At 44.2% G+C, this 27,895-nt stretch overlaps 1 protein-coding gene across 2 annotated transcripts; it reads right to left on the bottom strand.

The window, feature by feature from the left end:
• Positions 1-1,301: 1,301 nt before the first annotated feature.
• PNP (purine nucleoside phosphorylase) lies at positions 1,302-27,895 on the bottom strand. Of its 2 annotated transcripts, XR_003940030.1 has the most exons (8): positions 27,500-27,895; positions 17,482-17,651; positions 17,134-17,237; positions 15,528-15,703; positions 15,243-15,433; positions 13,142-14,884; positions 12,642-12,649; positions 1,302-1,313 (listed from the first exon to the last, which is right to left on the bottom strand). XR_003940030.1 is itself a non-coding variant. In XM_030187960.1 (6 exons), exons 1-6 carry the CDS (start codon positions 27,547-27,549, stop codon positions 14,673-14,675), a joined length of 903 nt encoding a protein of 300 aa, XP_030043820.1. In that variant the 5' UTR covers positions 27,550-27,895; the 3' UTR covers positions 12,956-14,672. The 2 variants fall into 2 exon arrangements, 1 of the variants encoding a protein (XP_030043820.1); XM_030187960.1 differs by lacking the exons at positions 1,302-1,313; positions 12,642-12,649 and having other exon boundaries at positions 12,956-14,884.

Raw genomic sequence — 27,895 nt, 5'->3', positions numbered from 1 at the left:
CATCCTGCCTACTGCTTGCCTTCTCTGGAGCCATCTGCAGAGTGGCCCAAGCAGTAGTTATTAATATGTTGGACTTTTGCTAGTGTTTGCACATAGATTGTTTTACAAAGCCTTCAGGGTCTTCAGAATGGAGCAACTCAGTTTGTTATGGGTTGTGGGCGTCATCTTCAGCTGTGGCTGAAGGAGGGGACATGGCTGCCCCAGTACTGTGTTCTGAACAATGTGGATAGATCTGAGAATGTTGAGCTTTTGAATGCTCTGGTTACTTCCTGAAATCTAAGCATGGGGGGGCCATCACTAAGGGCAGAGACATGGCAGCCTATCAACATGTGCTAGTAAGAATTTAAGGCCTCTTGTACAAAGCCGCACTAGCAATTACTGTGTGGTAAATGAGAGGAAGCCCATTCAATTCCTATGGGCTTCCTCTCATTTACTGTGGAGGAATTGCTAGTATGGCCTTTGCAAAAGAGGCCCTTAGTGTGCCTGTGCCTCTCTCCCAGTCTCTTGGGATCTACAGATGATTGCACTTCAGAGGATTGTCCATGTTCTCCTCTGCCTCCCTGCTTTCCACTAGCTTCCTCTTCCCTTGGCCTTCCATGGCACTCAATCAAGGGGTTGAGTGAGAGCATGTGGATTCCTGGGCCAACAGTTGATTGTAATATCAGAAGAGGAAGAGTTGGATGACCTTCCCAGCCTGCAAACCTTCTAACAGCTTCATTCATAAGTAATGCCGTACTGGTAAAAGACCAAAGGTCCATCAGGCCCAGCATCCTGTCCCCGACAGCAGCCAATCCAGGTCAAGGGCACCTGGCAAGCTACCCAAACGTACATTTTATACAAGCTATTCCCGAAATTGTGGATTTTCCCAAGTCCATTTAGTAGCGGTCTATGGACTTGTCCTTTAGGAAACCGTCCAACCTTTTTAAACTGTGCCAAGCTAACTGCCTTCACTACGTTCTCCAGCAACAAATTCCAGAGTTTAATTACGCATTGGGTAAAGAAAAATGTTTTCCTATTTGTTTTAAATTTACTACATCGCATGCCCCCTAGTCCTAGTATTTTTGGAAAGCGTGAACAGACGCTTCACATCCACCTGTTCCACTCCAGTCATTATTTTATATACCTCTTATCATGTCTCCCCTCAGCCGTCTCTTCTCCAAGCTGAAAAGCCCTAGCCTCCTTAGTCTTTCATAAGGAAGTCATCCCATCCCCGCTATCATTTTTGTCGCCCTTCGCTGCACCTTTTCCAGTTCTACTATATCTTGTGCACCTCTGGGAGATAGGGCCATTTGTGAGATTTATATGGGTGGCTTCTATCTAGTCAGCACCAGTATTTGGTGACTGACTGCAACTATCTGAAGGAGGAACCACCCAAGAGTTACATTTACTAGATTATCAATAACTGAAGATGATATATCATTGCCTGCAATGAGGATGGAAATCCAGTCCTATTGGGTTACCATATTTGCCCTAAGGAAAAAGAGGACACTTGCCCCACCCCTGTCGCACCCCCATCCTCTGTCACTTTGACCCCCCCCCCCCAAAAGCCAGATTCCCACTCTCTCCCCCCCCCATGTATATTTCCTGCCCAATTTTCCAGCATTCTTACACCCACATGACTCCATCCACTGGTGGTGCAGTGGCCTCTTTGGGACAGAAGAGAGTCCTCTCTTTCCTGCTCAGCGTGGCTGTAGGCCTCTCTTGTTCCTGGCGCCGACTCAAAATGGCTGCCAAGAGTTCAAGCAGTGACAAGACTGCTTCAGGCAGGCTGGCAAAATCTGCCCGGATGTGCATGTTCAGGTAAAACCAGACGTATGGTAACCCTAATTATTGGGCAGCACCATCTAGGGGTGAAGATGAGAAAGACCATGACTGCTCCAACTTCTCAGCTCACCTTTCCTTCCCCTGATCTTCCATCATCAGACCTCTATCTCTTTCATTTCTCCCTTTTCCTGTATCTTCTTTTTCCTTCTCCCACCTTTCCTTCCTCATCCATCATTTCCTTCTTCATACCTGTCACTTTTCTTCTGGCTTAAAGAGTATTTGCAGATATTTGAAGATGGTTCCGCAGTTCACTTGCACAAGATCCCAATATGGTAAAAGTGGTCGGTTCAGTAAAAGAAAAGACAGGCTAAAAGATCTTCCTCTGGACGTTGGACAAAGGAGCTGCTCTATTGATGGTCAGGCTTGGGCTGAGGACATGGCTATTTCAAAATGCAGCATCTGACATCCGTGATGAAAAGGTTGCCTGTTGTACAGAACAAGCTGGACAGCCAAACGCAACAAGACCTTCACTGATGTTAATACAATCAAATACAACTTTTATTGTTTACCTCCGTGGTTTCACAGTTGCTTTGAAGTGGGTTGAATTTAATGGATTAGAAACTTTTTTTCAAGTGCAATTTCCAGGGTAACATTATGATCTTAGAGGACCTTTTACTAAAGCTTAGTGTGCAGTAACGGAATTAGCAGGCACATGAAGTCAATTCTATAAATGGCAGACAAATTTATGTGCACAAAATTGCACATTATTCTGAGACGCATGTGCAACTAAATTGGCTATGAGCCAATTAACACCAATAATTGGATGCCAACAATTACGGGTGTTAATTGGCAACAATTTAGATTTGCGCACACATCTTGATACACGCTATTCTGTAAAGATCCATCAGTAAATCTTTTAGTGTGCAGCTCAAAAGAGGGTATGGGCGAGTCAGGGCTGTTCACTAAAGATGCATATGCAGTATTACAGAATACCGGAGATCCACGCCTAACCTTATGAACCAGGATTTACACGAGGTTCCAGTCGGTGTAAATTCTTACACCCAAAGTTTGGTGTGGAAATCGGCTCTAAGCGCTATTCCATAAATGGTGCAAAACTCAGAGTGCCTTTTATAGAATAGCGTTCTACACGGATTTTTTTCAGCAGTCAAATTTGGGCACCGTTTACTGAGTCTAGTTCGTTATGCTAAGAATCCCATTCTATACCTGTGGAATTCTTAGCATTTACTCCCGGATTCTATATAGCGCGCTAGAGATCTGCGCTGAAATGCAGGCATATTCTATAACAATGCACATAACTTAATTGGCTTAACCAGCTAAACAGCATTGATAACAAGCAATAACGAGCACAATTGGCAATAATTAGAATTTACGCACACAACTCGCTAAGCATATTCTGTAATGAACTGCACCTAAATTCTATTTCAAAACGGGCATAGCTGTGGGCAGGGAAATGGGTGTTTCATGGGCTTTCCAAAATGTATGCACTTAGTACACACACAGGGATTTAGGTCACATTTTCATTGGGGCGCCAGGATTTCTACCTAAGAATATTCTATATACGATGCCTTAATCTAGGCACTACTTATAGAATACTCTTAGGCGGAAATCTTTACTGTGCAGATTTTTAGGTGCTATATTTATTTATTACATTTGTACCCTGCGCTTTCCCACACACAGCAGGTTCAATGCGGCTTACATAGTAAATAGAATTACAAAGTATTGTAAGGAGAATATTACAAACTGTAATAAACATAGTAATAGTAAGGTTTTAAGAATATGTGAATTGAACATGGAAGGGTAAATAAGGTATGATAGGCAAAAGGAAAGAGATTGGGAGAGGTAAGGTGTAGGGAAGATGGAGACGAGAAGTGGGGGATGAGTATATATAGAATCTGGCTCTTAGCGCATGCTAAGCTTTAGTAAAAGGGCCCCAAAGTGAGGAGAAAAGGGCTATTTATTTACGTTCTTTATTTATAGGCATTTACTCTACCACCCTTCAAACAAACGTCATCCCCTTACCTTCTTGTTTCAGGTCATAAAGAAAAAAAAATCTAAATTAAGTTATCACTATATATCAAAATTTATTTAAGAAGGAATTACAGTTAATTATCTCGTAATATGACAGCACATTCATATACAGAAACAGACTTTCCAAAACACAGATGAAATTGGTCACAACAAAAGGAATGTGATCAGTGACTACTTCTAGCAAAGTACATTAAAGGCATTATTTTTAGTGGACAGGAAGTTCTGATATGAGACTCTAGGAAAGCAGCAACAAAAATAAAAGTATTTACCCACAGAGTGGATGCATAGCTCACAGAGGCTAAAGCCACATGAGGATTTAAGGAAGCCTGAAATAAGCAGGGGGGATCTTTAGATACAAGGTCAAATATAAAGTCAACTGCCTTGGACTCTGCAGCAGAAATATGACCTGTCATCAGGTCCCAGGTTTCATTTCATGCATCAAGTACTCAATCCCCAGTACCTGCTAGTCACATACCAGCAGACAACATGCCCTGAGCAATACAGTAGCAATCGTTGATGACACAGAGAGAGGCTGATGTGTTAACGAATTCTTCATGCTGACCACATACCCCCTAATTTTATAGAAGGCATTGAAAGTTAGGCACCTAATTTTAGGTGTTCAAACAGAAGCTAGGCACCCAAATGGGGGTAAACAACAGTCATCTAACTGCACTTGGGCGCTATTCCATAAATTAGCACCAAAAAGTGCTTTAGTGCATAAGTGCAAAGGGGACGTGCATATGGGCGGGGCATGGGTGGGCCACACTTAGGCGCCCAACTTCCAGAATAACATAACTTGCATAAATATGTACCAAGATTTTGTTGCCAGCATGTGCACCTGCCTTTTTCATAAATGTTGGTGCCCAAATGCTAAATTTGGTTCTACCGCTATAGAATTCCATCTTAGTACACCGATTCGGGACGCCTCATTTCTGGCGTCCCTTACAGAATTGCTCCCATAGTGTGCGGCGTTTTAGAAGTCTACTGAGCCACTGCAAGGAAGTGGAACAGAAAAAGTTTGCTTCCTAATGCAGTACCCAAATAGTGTGCCAATAGGTTGAGTGCAAAACATATGTGCTAACGTGGGAGAGCACATCAGAGGAATGGGGCTGACCTCGTGGCAAATATATCTTGCAATACCGATCTTTACATGCAGCATTCCAGCACATGCAGACAAGAATGGGTCCTGATACAGACCTAGGCACACATGCAGCTGTCGACAGTCCAGTTTTTTTTTTTTTGAATCATGCTCTTTATAAAAGCTAGAAAAAATAAGCTGAAGGTCTTATGTTCTCACAACAGGCGTGAAATCTTCACTAAATCTAACCGTAGAACCTTTCATGCCTCCTCAGGCCTGGCATTAAAGCCTCAGGGATTCACTCAGCGCTTTGGTCTTCTGTGCACATCCGTGCTGGAAGCTATTTATTTTTTGGTCATTTGCTATACTGCACAAATCTGACTCACAAGCCAGGCGGTTTACAAGCTAAAATACAAACCGTGAAGACAACTTCATTTTGAGATAGGAAAGACATTCATTCAAGGTCAATTTATAACATAAAAGAAACGGAAACTGGTGTGTCAGGGATCCCGGATAAGGGGGAGAAATCATGGAGCGTACGCTTGCTGAAAAAGCCATGCTTTAAAGCGCTTAAGCGACAGTTCACATCGCATGTTTAGGGGCATACTAGTCCAACGAAAAGGGGCAGTGTAAAAGAATGCCCAGAAGCTGTAGACTTATAGGGTGCAAATCTAGGGGAGGGAGTACAAGGCAATGATCATTCGGGGATCTCAAAGCATGGGTAGGAGTGTAAGGAATAGTTAAACAGTTCAAATATTGGAGGAGGGGTCATAAAACCTAAAGACTTTAAAGGCAAGGAGGAGAACTTTAAATTTGATGTGGAATGCACGTGGGAGCCAATGATGCTGTTTGAAGCAAGGAGTGTTGCGAGCTGAGGGATGAAACACACTTTTAAAATTGCTTTAAGTTGTTCCTCTCTAAGTAGTTTCACTGTCCTTTAGTGACATAAAACAGCCTTGTGTCTGCTGTCTGAATGATCCTATCATGTGATAATTCTCCCATTTGAGCCCATGGGAAGACACATGTGGAAGGATCCCAGTAATGGCTGTACAAATTAAAATTTGAGGCAAGGCACAAAGCATTTCAGTTCTAGCACCTTTAAAGAAGTAAAAATCCATTATATACTCAATTACAATTTCTCTGTGTAATTGGGCAATACCCACATAGGACAAGGCACATACTGTAAGAAGCTTTTAGAGACAAACATTTTGTAAATTATTTTTCCATTATTACATGTCTCCCATGTCATCATTTTCTTATGCTAAAATTCTTTCCAATTGTAAATCTTAATTCATCTCAGCTACAAATTATTCTAAAAACAGTATCTTTTAGCATTGCAATGGCTTTAGTTACACCATTACCGGGATCAAAGCAGTTAATCTACCAATCAGGATTTTTCATTCTTTACTTTTCTGGATTCATACCAGAACCTAATCATTTCCTCAAGTGGTCCATCAGCCGTGTTATAATCACAGATTTCTACATTATACATATACTTCCTGATATTTAGCTGCTGGCGACGAGCATTTTATGAAATGCAGGGGGCCTTTTATTAAGCAGTGGCAAGCACACCGATTCTGCCCCCAAATCGCCCCGCATAGTACTGTGACAGTCAGAGCCAATATTTATTTATAAAACTTTTTATATAAATTTTAGTGAATTATTCAACTTGGTTCACATATACAAATAAAATACACATTTAAAAAAAAGATTTATCAGAAGGAAATAATCGGATGCAATCACAAGCCTCAGCAAATAAACATGTCTTCAAACCCAAAGAATGCGGTTCCCTCCGCAACAATGGTAAAAGATTCCAATGTTCAGGATCCATAATTCTGATACGTTTCCTCCATGTCACACTTCCTCGATGCCTGGCTAACTGATGCTGAATATCGGCGGCCTGCTAGCTCTGAGTGGTTTAAGCAGGCAGGAACCTCGCTTGGCCACTTAAACCATACTTAAACAATATCCAATACTTTTTACAAAATATGTTCACTCATTCCATCGTTCTCTTATTTGCAAGGTGAAAGCCATTCATCCCCCCCCCCCCCCCCCCCTTTACCAATTTTTGGTCTCACTACTCTCCCATAAATTTCCAACGGTTATAACTCTGGTTCAGGTAAATCTCTAGCACTTTTAGGTACCTTTCATTAAGGGTTTCTTTCTCACATTGTCACTTCCAACTGCAAAATATTGTACCTGAAAGTGCTTTATCTTAACCGTGGGTGGGGAGTTATCAATGTAGGCTACATGAAGATCTGTTATTTTACTTTTAACCCCAGTTATTAGTAACCAGATCTCACTGCATAAAATAGCACGAGTTAGTGGTAAAATAACATGCCTTTATGGTAGCCCACATTGATAACTACACCAAGAGGTCATCTGTAACCGGTATTATCAAACCTGTTTTCTCTTTATGCTTTACCTAACTTTTGTATATGTGAATATTTTAAGACTTTTGTCATATGGAAAGGTTGATGCTCAAACATCTAACATTTTCAACTGAGTGATGATATAGGCAGTAACAAAGTTTCAATCTCTGTTTTTGATAAGCCACTACAGTTGTTCTCCGCTGCATTTTCCAAAATCTATCACTTAATGTTTCCTGATACAATATAGTGACTATAGCCCCCCCCCTTTACAAAGCCGCGCTAGTGGCTGCCGGCTGTGTCGCCATTGCTGTGCAGCAGCCGCTAGCGCGGCTTTGTAAAAGGGGGAGGTATGTGTGGTGCCAGTAAATCGTTAGCACAGTTCTTGGTTATATAGTGGCTCTCTAGGGGTAATTTACAGAATTTGATTTTTGTCTAATTCTCTATCCCAGGAGTCTCATATTCTTGTTCTTCAGCTTCCGGAAAGATCTTCTGACCCTCTTCCATTCCCAGTCACTTTGCTTTGAAGTGCTCATGTCCATTCGTTCCCTTAAGAAGGTTTCCTTTTTAAGAGCTGAAGAAGTCCACAGTCCAATGACTATTTTCTCGTGTGCATGCTTTGCACATGTAATGTGTCCATATTCCTGTTAAGAAAAGCTTGTTCTCCTTCTTTATGGTCAGCGATGTGTTACAAGTGAGACATTTTAGAACTCCCAATCTAGTTTCACATCCAGGCTGAAGGCACCCAGCTCCTTTTTTCTGACACAGTAGACCAGGGTACCTGATGCCACATTCTGCAAGCCTATACCCATTATCAATAACCTTGAGAGTCTTTCTGGTCCCAATAACAACGTAATTATGTTTTCCTGTTCCAAACAAAGGTTGGTAAACTCTCCTCCATTCAGTATCATGCCACTTAACACACATACACACCAGTTCTACAGCTGTGATTTTCCCCTGCACCACATCAAACGGTGTACAGCATCTTTGTGGCCTTGTTCTAGTATATTCCAAAGGCTGCTCCTTAACTCACATCAGCTTTCATAGGCTGGCTACTGTTTAGTTCCTCAGGGATGAACTACATGGTGCCCAACCCCTTACAGTGTTGCAAAATACTTTGCAAATTGTTTAAACATTTAGTATTACCTTTGAAAATAATTTAGTATAATGGGTTTTTTCTTAGTTCATTCATAACTTGTGTTCAAAGTGTCCTCTGAGCTGTTAGCTCAATGAATTCTGAGTTCAAATGTTTTGCAAGCTCTATGCAACGGAGCACCATCCTCTTAAAAAAAAAATAAAGTACTCAAAATGTCTTGAATTTCAGGCAGAAGTTTCTGCTACAGTTGGGACGTTTTTAGAAAAATGTAGGGGAGGGTCCAGTTTTTTTCCAGACACCGTCTATACAGCCACTCTATAGCTTTTCCATAACTCAATTACAGCTTTTCTATCCTGCTCTACTCTTTGTATAAATGTTGACAGCCTTTGTTAACATTTAATGTCTTCAGTGTATAGAGATAAATTCTCCACTATTTTGTGTATCAATTCATTAGTGCATGCTATAGATAATTTAGGTTTGCTCCTTGCTACTCTATATAAATTATATAATCTACATGTTTACAGTTCATGGGGGATCTGTGTCACCTATAATTGATTTAGACTGTAAATGTGGTTTATCAGGTACATTTTAAATAACAGTCCAATGAGTCACTGTCTTTTCTGAGGCTGGGTTCTTCCTCAGTATTCAAAAGACCACTTGTTAACATTTCGCCAGCGGTGAACCCTTTCTCTCAGAACACCTTCCTCCATTAAAAAAAAAAAATTCCTATAATGCTTATTCTGTGATGGCATTAAGATCCCTCTAGGTGATATTTTCAACTTCTGAAAATTTGAAACAGAAATTTCAGCCACTTCTTTTCATAATTGTTACATGCTGCTGATGTAAAAGTAAATAACTCGTTTCACATCACTAGCTGATTTTCATTCTGTGTTACCAGTAACCGTTGAAAACCACCGTCATGATCTAGAAATGGTAAAATGTTTCCCACAATAAGCTGTAATTTGTCCTTTATACTCTTGCCGGAGCATTTCATTATCTTTATTTTAGTTTCTGCTTCCTTGCTGCCAAAATCTAATCTTAGGTGCCACTTTGTTACATTTCTGGCTTATTTAAATCCGTTCTATAAATAGGCTGAAATTAGCTTTCTAATCTGGCAGAAGTTTCCTTAAGCTCAAGGTCGTTTAAAAATACATAAAACGCTGGTATAACGTTACATCACTGTTGTGTCCTTTTGCAGCTGCTTGCCACTACTGGGATCTCCTTGCCAAATTTCACGGTTCCGGGCTGAAAGTTATTTAGCCGTTTTCTTTCTTTTCTGTTCGTTGTATCCCCTGGTCAGGATGAAGGTGAATCAAACGGCAGCAATGCCCCTAGACTCTGCTTCTGCTGCTGAAGGACACTAGTTTCCTGCAGCAGCTCAAAGGAATGTTCTGCATCACCGATTGAAATTCACTGGCATTTCTTGTAAATTAGGTGACTAGATGCTACAGAAAATTCAACCCTACCCAGGGAGTTAAGTATCTGGTTCCCACATGGATAGACCGGGGGGGGGGGGGGGGGGAGAATGCCCCCTTCCTGATGGCTAAAATTAACCACCCAAACATAGGGAAGCTGTTTAGGTTGATCTTTGGCTGGCCAGATAGCAGGCCTAAATCTTGGTGGTTACATTTTAGCCACTGAGAGTTAGGGGGGAGGTTATTAACGTGGGCTACTGTAAAGACAGTTTATTTTACCACAAATCATGCTATTTTAGTACAGGGTCTCATGGCATAAAACCCATCTTAGTGGTAGCCCACGTGGATAACTTCCTCCTTTAGTGTAATTTTCAACCACACACAGATGAGGCTGAAAATGTTCCTGAAGGCCATATATATATATATATATATATATATATATATATATATATAAAACAAATTGACCCCACCCCACCCCCACAGTACATGATAACAGATAAAGACCACATGGCCCATTCAGTCTGCTCAGTTAGTCCAGGCCACACAGAAAAAGGATACATCCCAGCTGCCAGCCACAGAAACTTAACGGCTTGTCCAACTTCTCTAGCAAGTTCCCAGTCTTACTCCAGCCCTCTTTCTCCCCCTCTACCCGCCATAAGTTTTGTAATATTCTAGAGTGCTACCAGAACCAGTGAGGTCCCTGGGATCTTGCTACACTGTACCCAGCCCCTATCAATCCAAGTGGTTTCTGGGACCTGTAGCGTGCTGCAGAAGTGTAGCGAGGTTTTGCCACCAGGGGGAAAGAGACCTATTGTAAAACAGGCTCCAGTGCAAGGCTGAAGGGCCAATCCACATAGGCGCCATTTCATTCAAAATCCATTTGGGGCCCACCTGGCTACGCCTCTGGCGTGCTGTCTCCTGGCCTGCAATGTCACCGCAGTGTGATTTTCTCTGCATAGTCTCTGCATCTTCCTGGCTAGCTGGTCTCTGTGAATGCACCTCCAGGGTATATGGTAATAAGTGGAGATTGCTGAATCACATGTCTATAACACACCTTCCATTGCTACATCTTTCTTCTCAAACATATGTTGACAGTGTGACAGCAGTTAGAGCCAGATGCATCAACCAAACGTAACTTCTTTCTTCCTGTTAAGACTAGCTCCAAAGTTGTCTTCCTGAGCTGATAACAGATTCACTTATCTCTACAGCACTTCCCTATCAATCACTGCAGAGTATTTCTCAGCAATCAGCACTGATAAATTACCTTTATCTCTGTAATGATTAACTCTCAACTGACTTCTCTAGATTATGTAGTTGGGAAAGATCACAAATCAAGTCAACTCAATTCTTGTAAACTGCTAATATCCCCGTTCCAGGGTTCAGTGCGGTTTACATTCTAATAATGTTAGTGTGAGGTATGAAAACAATTAGAGACCATTATAGGAAAGGATAATGGATGACCCTAGGAGGTTGAAGTCAATTGATTGTTATGAAGTGAAATTTTAAAATGTGTGTGGCATGCTACACTCCTGGAAAGTGACGTGGACTTATTTGGCTCTGTCACCTAAAAGAACCTGACAAAAATGCTTATAAAAGCTTTAAAAGGGGCAGTCGTGTCAGTCTGGTGTAGCACAAATGAGAGAGGCAGGTGGCACCTTAAAGACTAATCAATGTATTGAGACATGAGCTTTCGTGGACCAGAGTTCACGTCACCAGACATGGCTGTATATAGTTCACATCCTGAGCTTCACTTCACGCCTCTGATGAAGTGGCCAATATCGCTGTTTCAATTGCGAAGGGCACCTGCCCTGCTCCTCATGATTTAAACCGTGAGACTGCTGCACCAGCCTTGATGGTAGGAATGCGGGTGATGGACCCCCAACACCCTTTGGAGGAACACTGATGAGCATTAAGAAAATAAAAGCAAACCTTCATTCTCCTAAAAAGCAAACTCTCAAAATACTAACGGGCTCTAAAGCTTACCGCACACTAATGGAGGTTAGCGCATACTAACCCGGATTCTATATAGTGCACCTAGAGATCTGTGCCAAAATCGGCGCGGCTTGTATAGCATTCCGCATAACTTAACCAGCTTCACAAGCTAATGAGCGCTGAAAACAGCACTTAACGAGCAATAATGAGCACTAATTGGCACTGATTAGAATTTATGCGCACAAGTCACTAAGAGTATTGTGTAACGATAAACGCTGAATTATTAACATGCACAGGCAAAAAGGGGCGTGGTTATAGGCAGGGAAATGGGCGTTTCGTGGGCGTTCTGAAATGTACGCGCCTAGTTATAGAATATGGCCCAGTGCAGCTAAATCTATAAGCTGGGATTTACGCCACATTTTCGCTTGTGTAAATGGAAGTGCTTAGATTTAGGTGCTATAAATCGGCGCCTAAATCTATGCACTGATTATAGAATACGCTTAGTCAGTGCCGATTTTTTTAGGCGCCATATATAGATTCTCCCCCTAAATGCTGCATGTCTTATTTTATACCTGTGGGCCACATGGCACTTAACACACATGTGTTAAGCTTTAGTAAAAGAGCCTCTTCCTTGTGTCCTTCAACCCCACAAAAAAAGCTGGCTGCCTGGCAATCGCTAACAAACCCTCCCCTCACAAAATATACTTTCTAAGTCCCTCTACCATGCCTATCCCTCAATTTGATTCTTTTTCCTGCAATGTACAGGCTTAATCTTATTCACTTTCTTACAACACAAGAACACGTCAGGAAATAAATATTTAAGGGGGGGGGGGGGACCAGACTTTAAGTACATAAGTAATGCCATACTGGGAAAAGAGCAAAGGTCCATCGAGCCCAGCATCCTGTCCCTGACAGCGACCAATCCAGGTCAAGGGCACCTGGCAAGCTCCCCAAACGTTCAAACATTTTATACAAGTTATTCCCGAAATTGTGGATTTTTCCCAAGTCCATTTAGTAGCAGTCTATCGACTTGTCCTTTAGGAAACCGTCCAACCCCTTTTTAAACTCTGCCAAGCTAACCGCCTTCACTACGTTCTCCGGCAACGAATTCCAGAGTTTAATTACGCGTTGGGTGAAGAAACATTTTCTCCTATTTGTTTTAAATTTACTACACTGTAGTTTCATCACATGCCCCCTAGTCCTAGTATTTTTGGAAAGCGTGGACGCTTCACATCCACCTGTTCCACTCCACTCATTATTTTATTTACCTCTATCATGTTTCCCCTCAGCCGTCTCTTCATTAAATAAAATATGAAAAGTGGACCCCAAGCCGCTCAGAAAGCAGCCTAAAACTACTGGAATGCCATCCTGCAGCCAATGCCATTTAAGAGGTGCAAACCACAGAGTCCAATAGCACACGCTGCATTTCATACGATACCACAGCAGAGGCTGCAGATCATTAATATACAACCTTTTGAAGGTGGGAAAGGGAGGTAAAGGCACTGGAAGATTCACACTCCGGCACAATCATTCATACAACCACCCTCTATGTCTCCTCCATGCAGTTCGATTGGTTTTTGGTCTCTTTTAAGCTGTTTTACAATCACTTAGGAATGTGTGAAATATAAGTAGATTACGTAGAGGAAAGCTACAGTGCTCGGCCTTAACACGAGGTGGCCTTTGGAGGCAGCACTGGCATGACATGGCAAGGGTCACAAAAGCAGCAAGGAAAATGTGCTCTGTGGATTATCTAACCCAGCGCTTCCAGGCTGAGCACGCTTCATTATGGAAGATGTCAGGGTAGGCTGGGCTTCTACTGGTTTATTATTTATTGTCCCTTCAGTGTACAGTGAATCTTTCCTTGCCACATTATGTGCTGCAAGCTGTATTATTCTTTAGAGATTTGATAGCGAATATAGGGACACAGAGGTCTCCTTTCTGCTCAGAATGGAAGGAGCCCTGGTACATGGACACCATCTAGAACTGACACGAACATCCCTTCTAAGGAGTACAGAAGCCCTCCACCTGCATTCCTACCATCGGGATGCTGCAGCAATATCACAGTTTCAATCACAAGGAGCAGGCAACTTCTGCAGAACTCCCAGGGGACCTGTCTACCCTGTTCAACTGAAATCATGAGACCCCTAAAGGTAGAACTCGGACAGAGGACCAAGCCCCTTTCTCAAGGGCTATGAATTTGGCTGTCACTGCGGTGAAATGCAAAATAATTCAGAAACTTCCCAAACAGTCATGAAGGCTCATGGCACTGGAGCCAAAGAGGTTGGGATTCTACCGAGGTGAATACTCATGGAGGTGCGAGGGCAAAGGGGTGGTGCGGCATGCTGTGTCTTCCGTACAATTCTTGGTGGTGTTTTAGGTATGGAAACAGACCAAAGATAAGTAGCAATGCCCTGGTCAAGCTTGTATGGCTTGTTGCTGGGAAATATCCTTAGAACAGCTGCAGCCGATAAGGACAGTGAAGTGTTTACAACCAGGCAGAATGGGTAGATCAACCAGTCCTTACATGCAGCCATCTACTCCCTGCAAGGTACAATCTGACAGAGATATATGAATAAATTGCTATAGAACCATGAAGAGCGTGAAAGCAGATCCTCAAATACAAGCAACATAATCAATTAGAGACCAAGAATATTGTGATGGTGAAATATTCCCAGTTGCATCAGATGCCACTGGTCTGATTAAAAAGAATTTGCAAAAGAACCTCGATATATATTGCCTATACATCTTCTATCCTATGAACTTCAGGAGGCCTTTTTTGTCACAATACTAAGGCAAGCACTTGCAGTAAATTTATACTTACACTGACAGAGGGGTGACGTTCATTATTGTCACGGTATGTGCAAAACTAAGCCATCTGGAGATAATGCCCCCAAGAGAACCCATGCCCTGCCACCCCGTCCATCCAGCCTGCCCCATGATGCTCCTTCCCTCCGGGCCTCAAGAATGCTTTAAATGTTATTGTGTTTGATACGTTGAAGCAGCGTGGTCACCAGCTTCTCCATGACTTTGGAACTGTTCTTGCCAGTCTCGAGCACTTCCTCATGGTTAGCAGTGGTGTTGCTTTCATAATCCATCACCACTTTGTTGGTTATGAGGGAGATGGCCAGAACTCGCATGCCGCAGTGGCGTGCCACAATCACCTCTGGCACTGTGCTCATGCCTGCAAGAGAGGAGCATGGCAAGATGATTACATAGAGATATCAAATCCTCCCAACAGAGGCTCAATAACAGACTGATTCTGCGAGACACAAAAAAACCCATCTAATTGGCTGATGAGAGCTGCTATTTGTGACAGAAAATAAATCAACAATTTTCAGTCCCAGGTTTAACAGCCCCATATCAGTAGGAAGATACCTAAAATATCGTCAAGAGACTTTCAGAAGATCCCACCATTGTGTGATTTTCACCAAGTACGTACATAAGAACGTAAGAGTAGCCAAACTGGGTCAGGTCGATGGTCCATCTAGCCCAGTATCCTGTTTCCAACAGTGGCCAAATCTCTACCATCAATAACTTACCTACTGCATCCGCTCCTAATCTGCTCAGGAACTTGCATTCAGCAATTGTCTCATAGCTGGGGCCTCCCACGGAAACATATACCCCCTCTTTCATGATATCACTGTGCCCCAGCTCCTGGCCGACCGCCAGGACCAGTTTCCTCAGATCCTTATCGTAGGCATCCGACAGAGGCGGGAAACGTGGGCCAAACCTATCACCAAAACCACAGTCAAGTTAGCGGCATGACTCAGCCCAATAGCTTTGAGGGGGAAAAATGCAGTAAAATCGGTGGAAGGGGTCTTTACCTCTCATCATTTTTTCCCGTTAGCGGGTTCTGCCCTACTAATCCCGGCATGTTGATATGGTCTTTAATGATCATAAGGTCACCCACTTTGTACTCTTTGTTCAGTCCTCCGGCTGCATTGGTCAACAGTACCGTGCGCACACCCATCAGAAAAAAGATTCTAATAGGGAATGCCACCTGGCAGGGGAAAATAATCAGGTTAGCTCTGCAGGTTTACTGATGTTAGTAATAAAGAACGGAGCTACCCCACTTCCTTCACCGGTAGTCTAAGACAGTGCTTCTCAAACGTTTATTCAATGGGACTCCCATTTTTTTTTAAACAAGTCCAAACAATGAAAACAGATTAGCAGACCTTCACGGCTTCTCCCTCACCCACAACAGTATTATCTAAAGGGCACGTATTGAATTGCATAAATTTACTCGATGGAGGAAAAGTGTCAGGGTACGGCAAGCACAGTCTACCTGTTCCATACCCACTGGAGGGCTAGACAAGATCTAACGGCCCATTTCAAGCTACAGGAGGGACAGTGGTAGCAGTGGTGGGTGCTGACAAGTCTGGGCGCTCTGCATGGTTTCCAGTCTAACATGAAGCCAGGCTGCCAGGTAGTGTTAATATGGAATATATGGGACATGCTGGACATGACCATAGGACCATAATACAGGCTGAATAATAGCCTGCATGATTGGATGTTAAGCTAGGCCTCAAAAAGTTAAAAGTACAAACAGTAAAATGCTTGCAATTGTACATTCACTAAAATGCTTATATGTGACAGATGTTCTCTTGAGAACCTTGCTACATGGGCTAACAAGGAAGTGAATGTGGTTTGCTAGCAGTTTGCTAAGGAACCGAAATATGATTTTATTAGAAAATGGTTTACAGACTCTGATGATTTAAGGGGAATTTTGAGGTAGTCCAACAGGTGGTAGGGAGTAAACAGAACCTGTGGTTACAGGGACATTTATGTTGCAAGTGCGAATGACCTTTTGAAATTACTGTAAATATTAGATTAAATAAGTTTCGGTAACTAATTGCTGATTCTATGGAAATTCACTAATGCTGACACAAAGTAAATTTGATACTAAGCAAATTGGTAATTATAATTACACAAGAAGAATGAGAACAGAAATATGCAAAAACATGTGATTAAAAGGGTATATAACTGACAGCAGTAATCATTAGAAGTTAGAGAAGTAATACTGTGGATTCGCACTTTGTGACCAGTTTACCACTCTCATATGAGAAAAGCTTGTGAACTGTTTTGATTGATTTATTCTGATTTGCTGTACTGCCTAATCTGAAATATTCTTATACCCTTAATTGGTAAGTTTTAATAAAATGCTTATTCTCATATCAATATCAGCCTTCTGTGTCTGACTCGCCTTCTTTTAGTAATTTATAAAGCATTCTATGTGCTGCAGTGGTGGACACTGTTAGCATCTGTATAGACCTGTGTTTATTTTACTTGAAGGAGGGCAGACAGGTTGGAGTTATATTCAGTAGGGGTGAGTGTGCAGGTGCAAACAGGAGGAGCATCTTTCACTCCTAGCTACTAGTTTCGTGAGCCTATTTGGAATAAGGAAGCACTGGTCTGGGATAAACTGCTCACCTTCCAGAGGGGATGGCCCTCGTACATGTGAAATCTTCCCTTCATGCAGACACAGGGTTTCCCATTCAAATTCCCAAACATCAACTGTCCGGCATGGCCTTCCACTGTGCAGAACAGGAGAGAGTGCAGTTTTGAAAAGTCTAGTATCCTCCAACCCACCTTCTTGTAATCCACCCAAACCCAACCCATTCCCCACTCCTGAAATCTGCCTAAAGCCAACAGCTCACTATAAACAGCCAGAAAGAAAGATTCCTTCCCTCAAACCTTAGCATCAAATCTATATCATAAATGCTTTCTTGAATGATGAACACCAGACTCGTAATACCAAGCATATAAAATCTTTCTTACCTGTGCTCTGTGGGAAGTTGGGAATATCAGTGTATTTAAACACCACCGGGTTTTCTAAGAAGTCAGCCAGCCCCCCGAGGCCAGATCCAAGGACTATAGCCACACTGGGTCGGTATTTTGTTTTGGCCAGCAGCCAATCAGCAGTCTGTTTGTACTCTTCATAGGTATACCTGAGGAAAAGAGTGGCACAGAATGCAACATGAAATGGAAGCACAGAACTTAGTCCCAGTATGGGTCTTGCTCACCCAGTCTGCAGCCACTCAAATACTGCCTCCTACGGGGCAAAAGAAATAGTTGATCTTTAAGAATAACTACAGAACTGTGGGATGCTCAGCAACCCTGCCTTATAGGCCTGCTTTGAGCCAAGCCGACTCACCCTGTCTCCCACTGCCACATTTTGTCCATACGCAATGCGAAAATAATTCTCTCCAAACCAGGGAGGAGTCCAAGAAGGCCATGTTTCTGGGTAGAAACTGACAGATTAAGAAAGACAAGGATAGTTTGGAAGAATCACTAAAATTGCAATCAAATGCCATTGTGTTTATTTGCAAAAAGATGGCAGTAATAAATATTCCTCAACTGCCACAGAAACTCAGTATGTTTGAAGCTTCAGCGTTCTTCCAGGCTTTTACTATCTCACACCTGGCCACCGTTACACAACAAATTAACAAACTACACAAATTTTACCTGTATCAACAGGCAAACTCTGGACATTTAACAAACATACTTATTTTAGAAGATTCCTGCCACTTAAGTGCACCTGTTATAAAAGCTTTATGACAACATCAGGTGTCTGCCTTACCTGGCCATAATGCAATTATGTCGTCCCAAAGTGGAACTTAGCAGCCAATGAGATGCCAGTTCTAGACAACTAGGCATAAATTCTCAACATGTGACAACTGTAATTAAGTACCAAGCTGTGCACTTAAGACTCTACAAACACATACCAAACGTTTAAAACTTTTTGACAGGAAAGCACATTTGATGCCTAGACTTATGTGTTCCAAGTGTTACCCTTAAATAACCCCAGACATCTATACAAAGAGGACTAGATTCAGTAAACTGCGCCAAAAATTCAGCGCAAAAAAATGCATTGAGTGGTATTTTATAAAGGGTATAACTTAAGTCGCCTGCTGAAAGCAGCTGTAAATGCACGGCCAATAAAGACTTTTTTATTGCAGGGGGGGAAAGGCGGCCAAAATGGGCGTTTTTTTGGATGGGCGTCCTCGACTGCACTGAGCTGCATTGGAGGGGGTAAGCAGTGCAGTGTCTTCGGGCGGCACAGGAAGGTGTATTTGGCATGCGCAGAGCAGCCAGCATAACGCTTGGCTGCTCTGCGCATACTCGACCGGCCGATTGGCCCAGTGTTTAACGCTGGAATAGAGAATGCAAGTGAGCTACAACGAGCAGCTCATTTGCATTCCTATGGTTCCTTACCGATTCGCTAAGGGAATCGGTAAGGGAAGGGTTCTAAGGATTGTTTAGTGCATCTGGGCAATGTGAGACTGCATTTCTAACCCTACCCTATTTTACGGGCATCTGACTTTCTGCAACCAATTTGCTCAGTTCCTGCTCCAGGAAACTTTCTAGCTCAAACTAGTCCCTTTGTTCATCTATATTCCTAAATTAGCTGCTAAACTGACACACCCCCCCTTGGAAATGTCCTTTCTCTTTCTACCTAAAGGGCATGAATTGAATTGCATAAGTGTTAAACACGTGAGATTGTCAAGGACACAGCCTCTTTTACTCCTACCTGATTCATAAACTCTGGAGCGCCAGACAAGATCCCACAGCTGCTCATTTCAAGCTGCAGGAGTCACAAGTACTACTACTACTTATCATTTCTATAGAGCTACTAGACGTATGCAGCGCTATACACTTGAACATGAGGAGACAGTCCCTGCTCGACAGAGCTTACAATCTAATTAGGACAGACAAACAGGACAAATAAGGGATAAGGACAAAGAGTAGCAAGATTCTGTGCGGAATCCCAAAGAGTACGAAGATTCCGGAATCCCACAGTAGCAAGAATCTGTGCGGAATCCCAAAGAGTACGAAGATTCCAGAATCTCACAGTAGCAAGATTCTATGTGGAATCCCACAGTAGCAAGATTCCGGAATCTCAAAGACTACTACTACTACTTATCATTTCTATAGCACTACTAGATGTACACAGCGCTGTACACATGACGTGAAGAGACAGTCCCTGCTCGACAGAGTTTACAATCTAATTAGGACAGACAAACAGGACAAACAAGAGATAAGGGAATATTAAAGTGAGGATGATAAAATAAGGGTTCTGAACAAGTGAGCAAGTACCTCATTAGACTGAAAATTAGCAGGCAGGGGCCAGAGTGCCAACTTCTACCCATCTGCTCTCTCATCTACTTCACACCATCCCTTACTTAATACTTGTGAAGCTCTGGGGGGGGGGGGGGGGGCGCAGGGGAGCTCGCTAGGAAGAACAGGTGAAACCTGAGAATCACAATACCCTGCTACCAACCTAAACCAACAACTACCTAAAATCCGCCAGAGAACAAGGCTTTAATATGCTTAGTTACTGCACAGGAAAAATGCATTACAAAATTTAGGATGTGTTTTTTCTGCAACTGATGCCATCAAACCAAAGAACAGTTGCACAATGATGTCAGCTAACTGCTAACTTCAGCTACAGGAAGAACTCATCTTGAGCTTTCCAATCTACCATCACTGTGCAGAAACCAAGCGCTCAGCAAACTGAGCTGATCTAATCTGGAAATATCAAAACAGTCATATACAGCAGACATTTTACCATCCAAAAGGAAAATTTTAAACAAGAAACAGTATCTAGATTGTAAGCTCTTTGAGCAGGGACTGTCTTTTTGTGTATGGTGTTCAGCGCTGCGTATGCCTTGTAGCGCTATAGAAATGATAATTAGTAGTAGTCTATTTAATCTGGTTTTTGGCTACTTGCCAAAATTTTTGCTTGTGTCTAATAACTTGCTCCACACACAGCTAGTTCCCCTGAGAATCTTAAAACTAAAGTCTGTTTTAAAAGGACATAGATTAGACTGCTTTGACGCTCCCAGAATGTAGACTTCACCATGAACAGCAGCTAATACTGCAAAACAGACAAGGACAGAAGAAATGAACCTTAAGGGTCATGCAGCATGCCATTTTTCCTTTTAGTAACATCTGGGTTAAGGAAATGCAGCAGATAGCAGTTAAACAGAAAGTATTCCTTGGCTTACTTGGTGAAGAGTTTCCATCTGTGTGACTCCCTTCTGAAACTATTTCTACCTGCCTGCGGCTATTGGTTAATTCCAATCCTACCACACTGTATGATGAAAATCAACCATGAACAGTCTGTGGCCTATAAGATCTTGCAAAGGAATTACTCCACCAAAGAGTGAAAGCATGTCAACTTTGGTGCTGTTTGTGTAGGACAACTTGAACCTGCTGGCAGGCCCCCATTCCCCCCTGCAGCAAACCTGCCAGCAAGGGCAGTTGAGGACGTCCAAAATTGGATGGTTCAGTGAGAAAGACGTCTTTCTCATAGAAACATCCAATTTTGGACGTCCTCAACTGCCCATTGCAGAAACGTCCAAAATTTGGACGTCCTCAACTGCCCCATCGCTATGCCTCCAACATCCCCTTGAAATTTGGCCGTCCCTGCAACAGGGCAGTTGAGGACGTCCATCTTCCGATTTAAAGATGGGCGTCCTTCTGTTTTCATTGGTCTCCAGCCCAGGCCTGTCAAACAAGTGCACGTGGATTGTGCTGAGCGTATGCTCAAGCACAATTCTCCCGCACTTCTACCCCATAATCAGAGATAATTGCGCTGCTTAAATTTGCATGCATTATCTCTGATCATAGGTTTAATAGCACCCCGCGCTGTTCCAGCGCTATTTTAGAGCGCTGTTTGGAACAGCGCGGGGCTTTTGATCATCTGCCTCTTAGCGAGGTGTGTGCCTAAATTTCAATCAGTGCTCATTATTGCTCGTTAAGTGCTGTTTATCAGCCCTCGTTAGCTTGTTAAGCCAATTAAGTTACGCGTGGTGTTATAGAATCTGCACCGATTTTGTCTTTCAAATATTATATGGCATGATACCAGATTACATGCAGCCCTTAATAACTATTCCCCTACACAATACAACCTCTAGTTCTAGACTTCATCTTCCAGATTGCAAGAGAGTGCCATATAAGTCAGTTCACTCCACAGACTTTACATACCAAAATGCTAAGGGAAGGGAAGGGAAGGGGGACTCTTTTTGCATCATCCTTCCCTTACATCAGTCCGAAATATTGGAATGTCCTACCAAAACAACTTAAGAAGCTCGCCGATCACCGACTGTTCAAGAAGTCCTTAAAGACGTTCTTATTCGAAAAGGCTTACTCCACTGGCAACTTCAATGTTTAACCCTCCCTCTTGCCGTCGCTTCACCTCTGTCATTTACTCTGTGTTATCCTCTGTTCCTTCCCCTCCTGTCACTTTCTGATTCTGGGACATCATTGTCTTGTATTGTATCCACTTGATTTATTGTAAGCCACATTACACCTGCTCATGTGGGTAAATGTGGGGTAGAAATGCACTAAAATAAATAAACCACCTTTCTGTGGTATTTTGCAACTACATTCAAAGTGGTTAACATATATACTGGTTCTTATTTTGTATCTGGGGCAATGGAGGGTTAAGTGACTTGCCCAGAGTCACAAGGAGCTGCAGTGAGAATTGAACCCAGTTCCCCAGGATCAAAGTCCGCTGCACTAACCACTAGGCTACTCCTCCACTGGCTGGGGTGGAACTCATTGCCAATGGCAATCAAGGGTCAGCCTGATTACTTGGCATTTCAAAAGACTGAAAACTTTCCTCTTAGAGAAGTTTCTACCCATTGATTGTGTGAGATTGTAACTGACCAGCAATGGTTTATTATTTGTATCTTACTTGTGCTGCTCTGCTCTTAACTTGATATTTTGTTTATGGTACTGTAAACCTTGCATGTTGTTTTATTTATTGTAAGCCACATTGGACTCAAGCATGTTTGGGATAATGTGGAGTACAAATTTTAAAATACATAAATAAATAAAGTCTCCAGTTTTACAACCCTATGTTCCCACTAGAGTAAGGCACATTATTGAATTTCTGGCTCACACATCATGTTATAATGCATTTTAAAACTGAGAGAAGATTAGAGGCAGGAAAGGATCCTTCCACTTCAGCTGGATCTTGATGCATTTCTGTTTACAGACCCTTTCTCTGAAATTTTCACCAGTACACAAGCACATAACCTTGAACTAACCCTTGCATAAACAAAGCGAAGGGTTCTGACGTGAGCTGAGCAGTTGGAGAAGGGAGGGAGTACTCTTCCTTTGGAAAATGTTTATAGTGTGAACACCGATGTCTTGACATCAGTTCGCTTGGTTTACGCCCGGAAAAATAAAAAAAATCTATTCGCTTTAAACCACTGTTTCAAAGGTTTAGGGAGAAAAGCAGCAGGACCAGCTTTCTGAAAATGAACTAATTTAGTATAAAATTCTAACGAACAGAAATTAGATGATACCTTTACAAAAATTAAGAATAATAATAGAAAAGATATCATCTTATTTTCATTACCTTTAAAAGTGGATTAACATAGCCGCCGTACCATTTTTCCTAAACCTAAAGTTATCAGTCAGTGAGCACTCCAGAAGCCATTATAGGCTGGATGAAACACTGCCAGGATGGATCACCAGGTGACATCACACACAACGCAAAGACCTGCGCTCACTTGCAATATCATCCGCAGTAATAGGGAAAATGGCTGCAACCAGTTAAGCTACTTAACAGAAATATCAGTTTAGTAAGGGACCTGAATTCCCATAGTACTAACAATTAGCACGGAACCTTTGTAACATGGTCAGTTTCCTTCCAATGCAGCAACGACCCCCCCTCCCCCCCAAAAAGTAGCTGCACCTGGAACTTTATGCATTTAACATTTTCTCCATCTGTTACTCCCCCCCCCCTTCCTCAAGATGGAAGGAGGCTTCCCCTGAAGCAGGGCAGTTCTTTCCCATTCCACTCCAGTAGGGCCTTCCATCGCACCTTCCCGCGGGAGGTGGTGGAAATGAAAACGGTAACGGAATTCAAACATGCGTGGGATAAGCATAAAGGAATCCTGTGCCGAAGGAATGGATCCTCAGGAGCTTAGTCAAGATCGGGAGGCGGGGCTAGTGGTTGGGAGGCGGGGATAGTGCTGGGCAGACTTATACAGTCTGTGCCAGAGCCAGTGATGGGCAGCGGGACTGGTGGTTGGGAGGCAGGGATAGTGCGGGGCAGACTTATACGGTCTGTGCCAGAGCCGGTGGTTGGGAGGCAGGGCTGGTGGTTGGGAGGTGAGGATAGTGCTGGGCAGACTTATACGGTCTGTGCCAGAGCCGGTGATGGGCAGGGGGACTGGTGGTTGGGAGGCGGGGATAGTGCTGGACAGACTTGTACGGTCTGTGCCAGAGCCGGTGGTTGGGAGGAGGGGCAGGTGGTTGGGAGGCGGGGATAGTGCTGGGCAGACTTATACGGTCTGTGCCAGAGCTGGTGGTTGGGAGGCGGGGCTGGTGGTTGGGAGGCGGGGATAGTGCTGGGCAGACTTATATGGTCTGTGCCAGAGCCGGTGGTTGGGAGGCGGGGCTGGTGGTTGGGAGGTGGGGATAGTGCTGGGCAGACTTATACGGTCTGTGCCAGAGCTGGTGGTTGGGAGGCGGGGCTGGTGGTTGGGAGGCGGGGATAGTGCTGGGCAGACTTATATGGTCTGTGCCAGAGCCGGTGGTTGGGAGGCGGGGCTGGTGGTTGGGAGGTGGGGATAGTGCTGGGCAGACTTATACAGTCTGTGCCCTGAAGAGCACAGGTACAAATCAAAATAGGGTATACACAAAAAGTAGCAAATATGAGTTATCTTGTTGGACAGACTGGATGGACCGTGCAGGTCTTTTTCTGCCGTCATCTACTATGTTACTATGCACCGCCAAGAATCAGGGTCATTACCACCTTTTTCCATTTTAATCACGGCTGGTCTAATTCAGTTTGGTTTGATCTATTCTCTGTATCGATTATTATCAAAGCAGTTTATAATATTTATAAATAAGCAAACCCACAATAGTCCAGTGGTTTCCAAACCTGGTCCTGGAGGCACCCCAGCCAGTCAGGTTTTTAGGATATCCACAATGAATATTCGTGAGATAGATTTGCATATACTGCCTCCACTGCATGCAAATGTGTCTCACGAATATTCATTGTGGATATCCTGAAAACCTGACCGGCTGGGGTGCCTCCAGGACCAGGTTTGGGAGCCACTGCAATAGCCCTCAAAACACGACAGCCCTTTGCAAAACTCTAATGCCTCTGGTTGGACAAAACAGCACTGCTGCCTTGCTAGTCCACTTTAAAGATAATCATCAAGAGAAATAAAACAAAAAAGGACAATAACATACCTTTTTTTTTAATTGGGCTAACTAAATATTAGCTTTTGAAGGCCAGAACCTTCTTCAAGTCATACTCTGAGACCTGGCAAACATTCTTTACAAGTCCCTTCTGCATTTGTTCTTTCAAGAACTCATGCTCAAAATATTTGGGCAATTGTCTCTAGGCCCGTTAAAAGATGTCAGAGCTTGCAAAGCATCCATCTCCTTATCTGGAAACTGTAAGCTGTCTTGAGATCTATACAAGGTAAACCACTTCCTGCAACTGGAGAGAGGAAGGGGGCCATGACATCAGCCACCAAAGTGCCCGACCGGGGGTCACCTCAGGACACTTATTCCTCCTTGCAGGCTGGTTTAGCTTCTCTAATAGGCCATCAGTACCCAGGGATGGGAGGCAGCGGGGTTCATCAGATTGGGGGGGGGGGGGGGGGAATCCCACATCACACTCTCTCGCCTCCTTCCGCTACTTAAAGGATGAGCTTTCTTGGTTCTCCAAAGGCAAGGGAGAAGTGGAAGGGACCCCACATCATTGGCCATCTGTTCCCAAATGATGTGTGTGTGTGAGAGAGGGAGGACCACACCTCACTTTCATCCTCCCTCCGCTCCCAAAAGATGTTGGGTGGGGAGAGGAATCCCACATCACCCTTTCCTCCCTCTATTCCCAAAAGACATGGGCGAGAGGAGGATCCCACATCACTCTCTCCTACCACCCCTCCCAAAAATATGCATGATCCTCCCCTCCAACCCTTCTTCTCCTAATAAATATGAGGGGGGGGGTTGGGGGGGGACATCCAAATCACCCTCATCTCCCTCTTCTCTCAAAATGTGGGGTTCCTCACCCTCTCCCCAACACATCACTCTTTCCTCCCTCCCCTCCCAAAAAGATGCAGGATCCTCCCCTCCACTCCCATATCATTGTCCCATCCTTCTAATATGAGGTTTTTTTTTTTGGGGGGGGGGGGGGACATCCACATCACCCTCTTCTCTCAAAATATGTGGGGTTCCTCACCCCCCCCCAACACATCACTCTTTCCTCCCTCCCCTCCCAAAAAGATGCAAGATCCCCCCCCCCACATCATTGTCCCATCCTTCTAATATGAGGGGGTTTTTTTTTTTGGGGGGGGGGACACCCTCAGCTCTCAAAATGGGGGGTTCCTCACCCCTTCAACACATCACTCTTTCCTCCCTCCCCTTGCAAAAAGATGCAAGATCCCCCCCACATCATTGTCCCATCCTTCTCCTAATATGAGGGGGGGGGGTTTGGGGGGGGGGGGACACCCTCATCTCTCAAAATGGGGGGTTCCTCACCCCTTCAACACATCACTCTTTCCTCCCTCCCCTCCCAAAAAGATGCAGGATCCTCCCCCCCCCCAACACATCACTCTTTCCTCCCTCCCCTCCCAAAAAGATGCAGGATCCTCCCCTCCAACCCTTCTTCTCCTAATAAATATGAGGGGGGGTTGGGGGGGGGGGACATCCACATCACCCTCATCTCCCTCCCCTCCCAAAAAGATGCAAGATCCCCCCTCTCCACCCCATATCATTGTCCCATCCTTCTCCTAATATGAGTTTTGTTTTTTTTGAGGGGGGGGACATCCACATCTCCCTCTTCTCTCAAAATGTGGGGCTCCTCACCCCCCCCCAACACATCACTCTTTCCTCCCTCCCCTCCCAAAAAGATGCAGGATCCTCCCCCCCCCCCCCCAACACATCACTCTTTCCTCCCTCCCCTCCCAAAAAGATGCAGGATCCTCCCCCCCCCCCCAACACATCACTCTTTCCTCCCTCCCCTCCCAAAAAGATGCAGGATCCTCCCCCCCCCCCAACACATCACTCTTTCCCCCCCCCCCTCCCAAAAAGATGCAGGATCCTCCCCCCCCCCCCCAACACATCACTCTTTCCTCCCTCCCCTCCCAAAAAGATGCAGGATCCTCCCCCCCCCCCAACACATCACTCTTTCCTCCCTCCCCTCCCAAAAAGATGCAGGATCCTCCCCCCCCCCCAACACATCACTCTTTCCTCCCTCCCCTCCCAAAAAGATGCAGGATCCTCCCCCCCCCCCCCCAACACATCACTCTTTCCTCCCTCCCCTCCCAAAAAGATGCAGGATCCTCCCCCCCCCCCCCCAACACATCACTCTTTCCTCCCTCCCCTCCCAAAAAGATGCAGGATCCTCCCCCCCCCCCAACACATCACTCTTTCCTCCCTCCCCTCCCAAAAAGATGCAGGATCCTCCCCCCCCCCCAACACATCACTCTTTCCTCCCTCCCCTCCCAAAAAGATGCAGGATCCTCCCCTCCACCCCCATATCATTGCCCCATCCTTCTAATATGAGGTTTTTTTTGGGGGGGGACATCCACATCTCCCTCTTCTCCCTCCCCTCCCAAAAAGATGCAAGATCCCCCCCTCCACCCCCATATCATTGTCTCATCCTTCTCCTAATATGAGGGTTTTTTTTTTGGGGGGGGGGGACATCCACATCTCCCTCTTCTCTCAAAATATGTGGGGGTCCTTCCTCCCTCCCCCACCCCAGACCACTCCCCATCCAGGGTCCGCAGAACGACAATTCCCAGAATGCACCAGCGCTTACCCCGTCCTCCTGCGCTCCTTCTCCTCCTGCTCCTTCGCGCGCGTGGCCATGTCTCCGGAAAATAAACTCAATTATATAGAGAGACGCGTATAAAACAGTCTAAAATACTTACAAAGCCGGGCAGTGGCGAAAAAAAAAACAATAAATAACAGTAATAAAAAACGATTTCCCCGTCACAAGCCCGGCGCGCGAGCAAGGAATGTGTCAAATAGCCCTCGCGACAGTCAGGCACGCGGGGGTTTTATAACAGAAAGAATCAGACGCTCAACGTCAACGGCTATATTATAACAATAAACGACAAAACAGTCCGTTGGCCGCGCTCGCGACACCCAGCTTAATCTGTCTCGCGCTCGGATGCTCCCCGGCACGCGGAAGACCTGCTCGCGCCGCTGCAGT

The sequence above is a fragment of the Microcaecilia unicolor genome, chromosome 14 (genome assembly GCF_901765095.1).
Source record: "Microcaecilia unicolor chromosome 14, aMicUni1.1, whole genome shotgun sequence".
In the NCBI taxonomy this organism is placed as follows: domain Eukaryota; kingdom Metazoa; phylum Chordata; class Amphibia; order Gymnophiona; family Siphonopidae; genus Microcaecilia; species Microcaecilia unicolor.
This window is presented reverse-complemented; position numbering and strand designations above follow the sequence as displayed.